The following is a 12,425-nucleotide window of genomic DNA, read 5'->3' on the forward strand; positions in this document are numbered from 1 at the left end:
TTTCATAATAATATTTTGAAAACACTTACATAATAAGTTTTGTTTGAAAAGCCAGTTGTGAAGAACTGACTTTGCACAGTGCTGCTCATGAGCTGAGAAACATCCAGTTGAGAATATTTGCCCAGTGATAACGTACAACTATATTAAACAATCAGTATAATTAATGTAAATGAAAGCCACAGAAACACAGTTTTTGGATAATATAAACTTTGTAGGAGGGTGATGGGCAGGAGAAAGACCAGTGAGAGAAAATTTTTAGTGCATTATTGTTTTACACTATATTTGGGGTTTTGATGCATAGAAGAATTCTTTTCTCTCATGGCAAAATCTTTGGTTTAATATACTGGTTCTATATTATGATTACCACTTCCTGATCTATAAATATTCTGTGTTAATTAAATAGCAATAAATTTTTGATAGCATGGATTCTACCTTTTCTTTCTGTCAGTTGATAACATAATAATCAAGATGAATTAAAGTTTATATCTGAATCCATATCTCTGTGTTCCTGATTAAAGAAAATAAGATGAAAAAAACCCAAGCTGTTCTTAAGTAAATGCAGTCACCCTTATAAAACAAAGTGAGCCGTGTGTGCAAATACTTTCATATAATACACATGATAACCCAAGTTTTATCTTAGCACTTCATTTGTGTTTTCTGTTTTCTTGCAAACAGATTGTTCTACACTTTTCATATAGTTAGCTATCTTTTTTATTATTCTATGATTTAAAGTTTCTACATATGAATAAACAGATATTTCTAAATAAATAGATACATATAACTGCACTTATATTACATGTTCTATATCGTGAATGTAGGATTCTAAATTATTGTATTTACAGTAAAGAGGTGAAAAAACCATGTTCAACAAAATAGTCTGGATGATTAGACTTTCCTCAGTAGGTTAAGGCTACAAAGTTGCATTAGGAGCAACCATATTCACATGTAGTTCATATTTTCTGTGTAAGCCATATAGACCTCAGGTGAGATTTAAGACTTTGATCCTTGTCTGTCATGAAATAATGCAGTTCCACTAGAGTCATAGCTATTAATTTAATTTATACTAGTCAAGAATCCAGAACATATATTTTCTTTTGCTGTGAACTAGTTAAAACACGATTACACAATGGAGAGAGATTTCTCCTGAGATGGACATTTTTATATAACATTTTCACTGGAGTGGAGTTGGGGCAGACTGTGATGGGAGACAATATTTATTAATGTGAGAGAAAACAAACTGAACATGTTTCTCCCTCTGTGACTTTATTACCGTAAAGATTTTCTATGAGGAGAAAATTTTAGTTTTAAATACTGCACTGCCAAATTAATTACAGATCTCTTGTTTTATGAGATAATCAGATTAATCTATGTTTAAAAATTTAGGAAGGTGGTAAAGCAATACCATTTCAGCAATTAATTCTTCAGGAACAAGATTTATGGATTTGATTTACCTGACTTGTCTCACATCTTGTCCCATAGATTCAAGTTAGAAATGTGACAGTATTACAAGTGCCATCTCCCTTTAAAAAAAAACACCAGAAAAACACCCAAAACGAAGCAAACAAAACCAAACTACAAACCACAACTTTCCTGAATCCTTTGCAATAAGGGAAAATCATGTACCTGATGTCAAGTTTTGATGCCGTGGATCTTCTTTTACTGGTGGGACACATTAAAAAAAGATACATAATAAATTAATCTACAGTTTCAGGCCAAAATACTGAAATAAATTTCAAAAAGGAATATGTTTCTTTCTTGGAATCATGTCTCAGATAGCGATTTCTATAAATCAGATTTTTTTAAGCCTGGCTCTCCTAGTATGTCATTTAAACAGATAAATTTTCTGTGCAGTAAAACCATATAAGCAAACTGCTTCTAGAGAGCAGTTGAGTCAACTTGTACCAATGCCACTATTTTCATTTGAGGTTCAGGATTTCATTATACAAATTTTATGTGCAAGTCACTGCATTTAACCAACGTAGAGAAGATATTTATGACTTCAATAACTTTCTTAATAAAATATTGTAATTTACTGCTATTAATTATGTTTAGAGGTATAGCAGAAACCATTTCTCCCTTTGCATATTACTGTGAGGAAACAATCAAGGCAGTGCTGTGTACAAGAGATTAGCCAGAACATGGGTGATCATGAAGTCTGGCATAGGAAAAAAAAAACGCTCCTCGTTATCAGCGTGGTTATTTTGCAGCATGAAGCTGATGACCTAAGGCATCAGACAAGCTGTGGAGATGAACTTTGCACTCCCTCGGTGGGGAGCACAAGGGCAGACTGAGTGCGGACTGCTAATCCTGGGCTGCAGTGCTGGGGGCTGCACAGGTCACAGGGAGGGCACGGCTGCAGCCAGCTTGGATGCTCTGATGTAATCCTTGACGCTCATATGCAAAGGAGGCACCAGACATTCAATTACTGGGGATTTATGAACAATTTCATCATTTTGGCTTACTTGCATGTGTGTAGAAAGACTAAAACAGCTCCTATTTCCAATCCCATAAAAGCTCCCAAACCTGAATGTTTGAATTTTTATTGCTGTTTGTGGAGATTTTCATCCCTTTATTACCTTTAGTTTTGTCATCTTTCAGAGGTTTCTTCTCAGTTGTTTTTTCTACAAAGAAAAAGTAGCACAGTTAAAGTCTGGTTAACTGACTGTTGAATAGATTTTACCGAGAGTTTTCAAGTAAAATTCTTTGAGAATTAACACAGATATTTTAGGAGTTGCCTCAAACAGTAATACATGCAAATTTGCAATCTCATACTATTTTTATTGTGATCGTCAACATGCATATGAACAAATGGAGTAAATTCCTACCTTCTTTTTCCTTAGTTGTCTTTGGCTTTTTTGTTGCTAGAAAGATTTTTGAAGAAATAACATTAAGTGACAGGCATCAGAAATACAGGGCTTTTAGGATAAGTACATTGCACAAAGATTCTCTCCCTGGTAATTTCCCTGGAAGAATTACTGTAGTAAATGTTTCTCCTGACATGTTTACAATGTCTGTAATATTGCAACAGTGCCTGCTACGCTTAGTGGCAGCAGCAGTTCTGGGCTTTGTGTAGAGTTGTTAGAAATTGTTTGAATACTGCTGGATGCAGAGCACTTCAAGAAAGCCTGATAAAGACTTCAGCATTTGGATTCTGTAATTCCCTAACTACTGCCAGATTTACCTATCTGTTTGTGGCCAAAATACACTAGGGAGGGCCTCTGCCCACTGCTTGCTTCTTACTCTCACAGAGTGATCTCAAATCTCTGAAATGAATAAACAAACAAACATGCCCAGGATATGGAGTTAGTTGGACCTTTAGGGCTGCCATATGTGACCATCCAGAAGTCCTGCAGCACTAGATTGTGATTTGTTTTATTGAGGGATGTTTTTCCTGGTCTACATTCACTTAGAGTATGCGCTGTTTCCTTTTCCACATCCTTTCTCCCCAGCTGCAAATGCGTTTGGTCTGTGACTCCGTTTAACAAGGCAGACTGCAATTAAGCAAAGTATATCACTTCAGGCACCTGAGCCCGTTTCAGTATTCCCTGTTGACTACAGCAGAAAAATAGCTGGCTGCCTTCAAATGATTCATTTGCATTTTGCATCATCCAACCAGTTGTAATAATTCAGTGTCCTCTGGTGCATGTGTCATCTGATTCACACCATCTCTTCCAGTGAGGGTCACCTGTGTCTAGCTCACCAAAACGTGCTGCAGAAGGTGGACAGTGAAAATCATGTAACCAGATGAACAGAAGAGCCTGTGGCAGAGAGCTGTGTAGCTGCACTGCTGTCACTTCACCCATGCTGCTTTATGTTATCACTGTTCTTTGCTGGTGAGCAACATGCATTAATCAACACTGGTATATTCATTAGTTCTTTCCATGAGGCATACTAGAAAAATGTAATATTTACCTGATGCTGGGGTTTCAGCTGTTGACTCTCCAGAAGAATAACCAGTAATGAAGAGAAAAGGAGGTGGGGAAGGGAAGGAAAAGAATGAGAATTTCAGTACCATGTTTTTTTCAGGGCAAGCAAACATTTAAATAGATCTCTTTCATCTGCAACTTTTCTGCAGGGTATTAATTTACAAACAAATGTGCCTTAACAATGGGCGTGTATGAAGAATTTCACACTGAAAGCTAAGAGTCTCCCTCTTTGAAGTACTATAATCCAGCATGCAATGATTCCTGCAAATGCAGACACTCTGCCAATCAAAGCTTTCCAGCAAGCAAATATTTAAACAGACTTATTTTTAAGTGTGTCTTCAAGGTTATAGCTGACTACACTATTTTCTAAAAAATGTATTCAGTTTAATTGTCACGTCTCTTTTCCTGTGGTCCACACTTTCCAACCAAAGACTGACACTGACCTTGAATAGCTGGCATTGACCCCTAAGTGCCTCTCCCACACTAGCAGTTTGACTTGCCTTTTAAGAATAAAATCTCTTGGGGGATTTTGACTACATCTTTCCACGCCACCTAGCACAAGAGAAGCATGTATTCCTGTGCTGTTATAATACCCAAAATAATTGATGAAAATTGGTCAATCCAACGGATAGAAATTCTCTGCTGTAAATCATCATCACTCATTTTAAATCAAAGAATTAATTACATTGTGATTTTGAATTTAATAACTTTTTTACCCACGACTACTTCATTAGTCCCAGTTTTATGTAAGAATACAATTTGAAAGAAAAGAAAGACCTTGCTATCCAAGAAAAACCTCTTTTCCTAGAACTTAGAGCAGGACAAAAAAGGAATAAGATCATAAAGCATTTAAGGGTTTTCCTTTGACCGAGTTATCTCTTACTTTCTTCATGCTGAGTTTTGGCTTCATATGAACATGAACTCACACCAAGGTGAAAATGTTTCAGTCAATGTTTTTCCATCAGGAAGACTGAGCAATTAAGCATCATTTTCCCTAGCACATCCCAGGAAACTTTCACTCAAATCTTGGCCCATAAGGAGACCTGTAAATGTCAGTGCTCAATGCTTAGGCACCATGGGCATTCAACAAAAGCCAATTTTGCTGCTACTAAATGCTAACATGCTAAAGTCCTTTAATATTTACCTTTCTGTTTATGGTCTTGCTCTTAGCTTCTGAAAGATGTTACATTACTGCATTGTGACCCATGGAATAATTATTACGTTTTTTTCATTTTCAGAATAAAAGACTAAGATTTTTTTCTGAGGTGCTAAATATAGGGAAGGGTTTTATGCTCTCACTTGTTAATTGAGGAGATCTCTCTCTGATGGATCTGGATGAGCCCAGTTACTAGCATGTACCCTAATTTGGGATTAATTGATTTCCTTAGTCAGGCACGAGAAGGCTGTTGACCTGAAGGGCAGTTGGTTTGACCATCTCTTGCATGAAATGTACGGGCCATTCCCTCTTCTCAATGCATCAATAAACAGTTTATAGCTGCATTCCCCCATGGTCCAATTTCTTTACTAACTTAAACCACATTTGCTTTCACAGTAAGACTGAACAAGGTACAATGTGTGAATGAATTCAGCCCAGGATAAAGATATTAATTTATTTTACATTCCCACTGGACCTGAACTCCAAAATCAGTGGGTATGTTGTGTCCATTACTACATCTCATACTGAATTACATGATAGCTATGTTCGTGTTATCGTAAGTACACCATACACCTGGATAAAAAAATACATGAAGTAAAGCTATGTAGACCGCTATAAATAAAGAAGGCAGTGATCCAACTAAGTGTTCTCCTTTAAGCAAGGAAAATCAACTTAAAATAGATAGCTCTGGTGTTTAAAATATTAAGGTAGATCTATTCAAGGATGGTTTGCTAAAAATACAGAGTGTATAGGGGACTTACTTTTGTAAATGACTATAGGTTTGCTTGTTGCTTTTTCTTTTCTTTTTTTTTTTTTTTTTTCTTTTTCTTTTTTATTTTTTCTTTTTCTAAAGGCACTGTTAACCTTTATAATCACTTCAAGCAGCAGAATATAAGCTCAAGAATGTGGTACAAACATCCCTCTGCAAAGGTCAAGGGAAAATATCCTGGCTATTCCTTATATTCACAATTTCCCAGGGTAATATAGCTCTTGATAAGAAGGCATTGTAAACAGTGATTTTTGTGATGAAAGCATAAGGAAGTAGTCACTTAAATCTGTAATGAGCCTCTAACAGCAGTGAGTATTATCACTGGGTCTCTCAGATAAATCACTGCAGAAGACATTACATGTCAGTGGAAAGATCCAGTGAAAAAAAGACTGAACAAAAGTGAATAATAAAATTAAATAGAGAAAAATTTTCTTAAAATACTGACAAAAATGCAAATAAGTTCATGGATAGCCTCACAGGAAGTAATGATTCTGCAATAATAATTTGAAAATGGAACATTGCAGTTCAGGACAGAAGGAGAACCTTCAATGTAGGCATATTTCAGATGCCTTGTCCTCACACTTTCACTATACATCTAGGGTTCAGAGTAACACTGTTTTCCTTCTTAAGGATGTTTAAGAGCAGATATCCATCCTCTCTAACTTTAAGCACCTAGCACAAGTGACTGGTCTGGTTTAAGCGAATCATTTTGCTTTGCCTTGTCATCAGCTTACTTTCCATCAGAATAACACATGGTTTAGTCTTGATGTGCCAGGCAGAGCACCAAAGAGAAAACACAGATCCTGTGCCAAAGAGGCAACGACTAATTCATCTGTGAAGGTCCATACCTCAGCATTTTCACAATTCAAAGCACGCAGTACAAACATTGTCCTTCTGGTTTTTGTCTGACCATGCTTTGCAGTATGTAATGTATAATGATTTGCCACAATAAGCATAGATCCCAGCCTTCATCTGTTCAGAAGCCTTCCTTAAAAATGACCTTAAAAAGGTCATTATCCCCTGATTTCAGTGAAGGTTCTTGCAATGTGATAAATTCCCCTTGAATCCTCCTTAAAACTAATCTAAATAGGAAATATTCCTTTCTCTTCTTTAATTTGATTTAGGTTTTTTTTATTAAAGAAAGCTTTTATTGGAATGAGGCCAACAAGATGCTTAGTGAATTAATGATGTAAGTAATTTCCAAATGGTAAAAAGAAGTAAGGAAAAGGTTGTCTGATTCAGTTATGCTACGTGCTATTTTCTTATTTTCAATAAACAATATATTTACATAAATATAAATGATACACTAAATGATAAATCTACACTCATCTAAAACCACCAGAATACCAGTTTTGCTACCAGTGTAGTTTACGTTATTTTCTAGGGAGTAAAACTGCAAACAGAGTTTGAATCTTGCAGTTTTCACAATATTGCATTATAAATGTGCTTGGTGTTGTTGTGTTTGGCTGTTAGTAAGCAGACAGAATACAAGAGTATCTGTAGCATAAGCAAGAAAATAGCATTATGTAACATGACAAAATTTCAAAAATGCAAATTGAGAAAGCATGCACCTGGAAACAAGGTTTATATTCTGTAAGAAATAAAGTCATTGCACGTACTTGCAGTGTATTTTGGTTTGACTGGGAAGCAAAAAGAGTAAAGAAAATTGGTCAAAACAGTCAGGTTCAGCACAATATTGTTATGGCAGAGAGTGTTTTTATTTGTTCTATATGTTTCTGTGTATCAGAACATGTTTTTTACTAATCTCACAGTAAATTAATAACAATCTAGTAATGAATGTTAATAGTAGGGCTGTTCTCATTTACAGACTGTAATTGTTTTGCTAGAGTTAAGGATGACTAATATTAATGGTAAAAATATTAATTCTTATTTCCTTTCATGAAGAAGCAAGGAGCAGACATTTTTTAAACTCCTGATGATAGTCCACAGTGAAATACTCCTTCTTATACCAGCATGAATTTTGCTCTGTCTTGTACATCTTGTACAAGTGAGACTGTGCATGAACTCTGATATCAGAGACATTCACCACAGATGATGGACAGTGCCAAATCAAGATCTGAATAATATATCATATAGTACCTGCAATGGATGAAAATTAAAATATTGCTCATCCTGGGAGGCTAACTCTTTTGTGAAGCCCAAATAAAAGGCAGATATCCACAAATAGAAAGATGGAGCCATTTAAAGTAAGCAGTGTCAGAAAGCAGCTCAAATTCTTTGCTGACATATTCCTTTGACATCAATGAAATTACAGAAGGAGAAATCTGACCTTTGATATATACATTTATCTATATCTTAAAATGACGACCAGCATTACAAGTATGTACTGTGCTACTTAGTTTGTGATATGGCATGTCAGGAATATTCTATATATCAAAATAGATCACAGGGCCATGGTTTTGACATTTGTCATAGGCAATTGTATTTCATTATTTCTTTAAATAACATTTTCAAAATACATTTGCAAAATAAATGCAGGAGTGCTTACCTGGTTTTGTAAGGGGAACATCTTTTTCATGTCTGACTACTTCATGCTCTGGAGATAATAAAACAGCATTACAAAATTGCCATAATGTTTCTAAGTTACATTTTGCACTGGTGAGAAACTCTTTTGGTTGGCTTTTTTTTTTTTTTTTTTTTTTTTAATAAGAAGTATTGCATGTATGTTTTTTAGGATAAAACATTTCCTTTCTCTTGCTTCATGCTGTTATTTTGAAGAAAAAAACTTCACAAATGAATGGTTATTACAAGATTATCTACTGAGGGATCTGCCACAAAATAACAAAGTTCATTAGTACTGCACATAGCTGCACAAATACAGCTACTATTAGTGCTGAGAGTCATGCATGTGTCTTAAGGGCGAAACAAATTAGTAGGGTCTCCTATATTTTCTTCTGCAATTTTTGTCTATTTTCAGTTTTTGTTATTGGAAAAGAGAGTGTAGAGTAAACTCATTCACTCATCCTTTGTTCTTGATTCAGATATACTTGAGCTAAATCCCCAAAGTCTTGGACGCATGCTATTATATATTAATAAATCATATTTAAGTGTGGAAAATGCTTCTCATCTCCACATGCTCTCCCCTCCTTCTATAATTATTACTGAAAAAAATTATAATTTATGTTATGTTGCTGGAAATAGAAAAGTTGAAGAAGGTTTTTGGGTTTTTTTTTCAAATAGGTCTAACAAACAAAAGACAGACTTAGAAAAAAACCCACCACACAGATCTCATAGCACAATAGCAACTATGCAATGGAAACTGGGGCCAAAATACATTTTATGGCTGTGGAATCAATAGACAGCTCTGCCTTGTTTCCAGGTGGTGTTTCCTACAGCATAAGGACTGTACATCACTTTCCTTTTGAGAAATGAAGACTCAAAAGTATACTGTAAAGTGGACAGTGCTGAAAGTGTGAATGGCCTCTGAAACAAGGGCAACATGCCTCAGCCTTTCTGCTACTCAGATGAATAATTGAACTCCTAGTAACTGTGGTTTCAGGTGGGGAAACAAGTCGGGAAATGCTGAGATGAAAACATCATATGAAATTTCAAATGGAAAACTCTTTTATGAAGCATGAATGAAAAATTGGTTCAGTGAAGAGTGATTAATTTCCCATATCTTGACTTTTTTTGATAATTAAATTATTTGGAGAACTGACAGTTTTAAATATTATTATTGTAGTTTAATCTGCATTCTGAAAGTATGAAAAATATAGAAAATTAACAAGCAGGCTGTGTGGTAAGGTAAGTTATGGACTCTTCAGTTCTTTCTGACTGAGAAGAATTCAGGATGCAGTTATAGTAAATTAATTTCTATTTTTCTTTTTTTAACTTAGCAGGAGCATTTATTCAACCAGGCAGTTTTTAACAGTGACTTTTAAAAGACTTGTAAATCCTATAGGAATGTTTGTTGTTGGGACTTTTGATATGGGAAGCCTAGAATGAATTCACTCCTGCACTGAAGCAATTGATTATGCCAAATAGACTTCTAAATAGCAATAACAAGAGAGTATGTTAAATGAAAAGAATGGAAGACATGCTGGCAAAGACATTATAATTTTAAGCAAAACTAGAAATTGCCAAGGGCAAGTTTCCTTATGTAAAAGTAAAAAAAGGCACACATATCCAACAATTTTACAGGAGTTTTTCTGATTAACTTAAGAATCACATACTTGTTGGCTTTGCCTGGGCTACAGAAGACAAAAGAGGTTAAATTGTAAAAGTTTGATACAGAAAGAAGAGAAAATATACTCTTTTTCCCCCATTTCTTTTTAACATTCAAACATTTTATTGGAGTTAGTTCTCACTTGTAGCTTGATTTTATTACTCATTATTACTTGATTTTTTTTCCTGTCAGCATTACATTAAAAAACATTAAAAAAATAAGATTGAAAGTTTAGTCCCAAAATTACATTCTCCATAAGACTGATCTAAAGACCTAATCCATCTGGTAACTTATCCTGCCTGATATTTGGGATCCTTCAGAGGTCTGATTTACAGCTACACCTCATTTCATTAGCCCAGCTCTGGCTAATGAGAGGCTGGAACAAGCAGCTAAGGAGCTGAAAGGCCTCCACCTGTCTTCATCATTGAAAAGACAATTCTTAGTAGAACAGAAGCTGCAATTGCTGGTTTTGTTTTGTTCTCAGTTACATATTTCAAAATACTGTAAAAAAATTGCAATGCAAATATACTACACAGATGAGCGCTGAATAGTGTTTAATACCTCTCATCCCCCTCCATAAACCAGGAGAGAATCACACATTCTTACCTGGCTTCTCAGTGGGAGTTGTCTTCTGTTGTTTCATTTTCTCCTCTGTATCATGAAAGCAGCATTAAAATCACAATGTGTTCACATAAGTTCATATAATTGGAAAAATATTTCTATAGGTGATATTATGCATATGGTTCACAATGACAAAATAAATGCTTGTCTTCAGCATCACTATCCCATTACTGCACTGTAAAACAGCATGCAGGCATTATGAGTTCTGACTGCATGGTGAGATCATACTCATGAACAAAGTAAATTACTGGGCCTAAGGTCTCAGGTGCTGGAAAACAGCCACATGCCCTTCAGCATCCTTCAGGCAGCGCTCAGCTGGAAATCATCCTTTTCCTGCATCCATTTCACCTTTACCAACAGCACCTTCCTGATTGTCTGAGTCCAACAGTCTGGTATTAAACAACACTAAGAACCTCTGTTTAGATACTGCCTAACCACAAACACGGGTGGAAGTACCCACATGTGTTTACACCCCCAAGATGAAAAAAATATGGAGGTGCCCAAGCATGTAATAGCTCACAGAGGGACACAGGAGACAGTCTGAATGCCAGTCCATACCATCTGCTGCTGGACAAGCCTGCCTAGACCTAGCTGGACATCTGTCACAAGAGCTTGGAGCAGCCTTCACCTTCTGCTAATCTCATGGGAAAAGCTGCCCAAGCTCACATCCTCTTGAGCTGCATGTGGATTTGCTCAGCACAATTCTCAGATGATGTGGACCCATGTCGACATCAGCCACCAGACCTGGACTTCCTCTTCTCCAAGTAAGTTTACAGGGATAACACTTTCCAATCAAATGGGGTTTGTTTTACCTTGCCAATATCCCGGTCACGTGGAAACTGGGATGTTTATGTTCAGATTTCTACTCTGCCCCATTTGGTTGATTTAAAATTTACCCTACCTCATCCTTCTATAGCTCTACTCCATTTAATGTCATTTTCCATCATTGAATTCAAGCCCCTCTCCTAAACTCTACCTTTCAACAATCACACACATTACTAAATTCTTCTTAAACATGCTCAAGACACATTCAGACTGTATTTGCCATTCCTCTTGCTGAAATCAGTTTTCAGCCACCTGCCTCTGGCCCCTTCCTGTCCACTAAGACCTTTGGAAGGCATCAGGTCAAAGATAACAACGACTGAGTAGAGATCAGGTTGGGCAGATATGCCTTGGTCCCCTTCTCTTGTTTGTTTGGTCTATTTTTAGAAGAAAATCAGTACTGATGTGGTCAAATATACGGAGGGATAAAGCTCTATGGTTTTGATATTTTCTATTATGATATTTTCTGTTATTTGGAAATAAAATATAGCTCTGCATTTCTATGCTTTTCATATGTTTTCTGGTATGTGAAAATTTAATTTTTCTTAATTTGTATTAAATTTAGGACATTTTTATCCCTCTACTCAGCTCTTGTTACTGTCAGTTTCTTATGAAAGCAGTGAATTAAAAATCACTTCTCTGTGTTGTGAATGTCTGTGAAGCTGGAAATTTTTTATAGCACAACCAGTAGGTTGAAGATGCAACTTATTGAGAAAAAGTGTCTTTTTTCTCTGTTAAAGCAGCTTTAATATATAACAGTGCATTTCACTAATTTAGCTTGGAATATTAAACTTTCTATGTATCAATACAGAAGAAAACCCAGTTTGCTGACTTTAAACAAAGGCCCTGTAACATACACTGGATTGATGTACAAGTAAAATCAAAAGGCTTTGCTTTCTTTGGATATTATCCTGACACTTTTGAACACCAAATGAGATATTTTTC

At 35.7% G+C, this 12,425-nt stretch overlaps 1 protein-coding gene across 1 annotated transcript in view; it reads right to left on the reverse strand.

Moving 5' to 3' along the window:
• Positions 1 to 12,425, reverse strand: part of TRDN (triadin) — a gene marked incomplete at its 5' end in the record, with an annotated part of 223,267 nt that overhangs the window by 14,616 nt on the left and 196,226 nt on the right. The window contains 7 exon segments of the mRNA XM_066315329.1: positions 1,624 to 1,659; positions 2,577 to 2,621; positions 2,826 to 2,861; positions 3,913 to 3,939; positions 8,361 to 8,408; positions 10,045 to 10,062; positions 10,644 to 10,688. Of these exon segments, the coding sequence (XP_066171426.1) occupies positions 1,624 to 1,659; positions 2,577 to 2,621; positions 2,826 to 2,861; positions 3,913 to 3,939; positions 8,361 to 8,408; positions 10,045 to 10,062; positions 10,644 to 10,688 (255 nt within the window).

Source organism: Sylvia atricapilla, chromosome 3 (genome assembly GCF_009819655.1).
Source record: "Sylvia atricapilla isolate bSylAtr1 chromosome 3, bSylAtr1.pri, whole genome shotgun sequence".
Lineage (NCBI taxonomy): Eukaryota > Metazoa > Chordata > Aves > Passeriformes > Sylviidae > Sylvia > Sylvia atricapilla.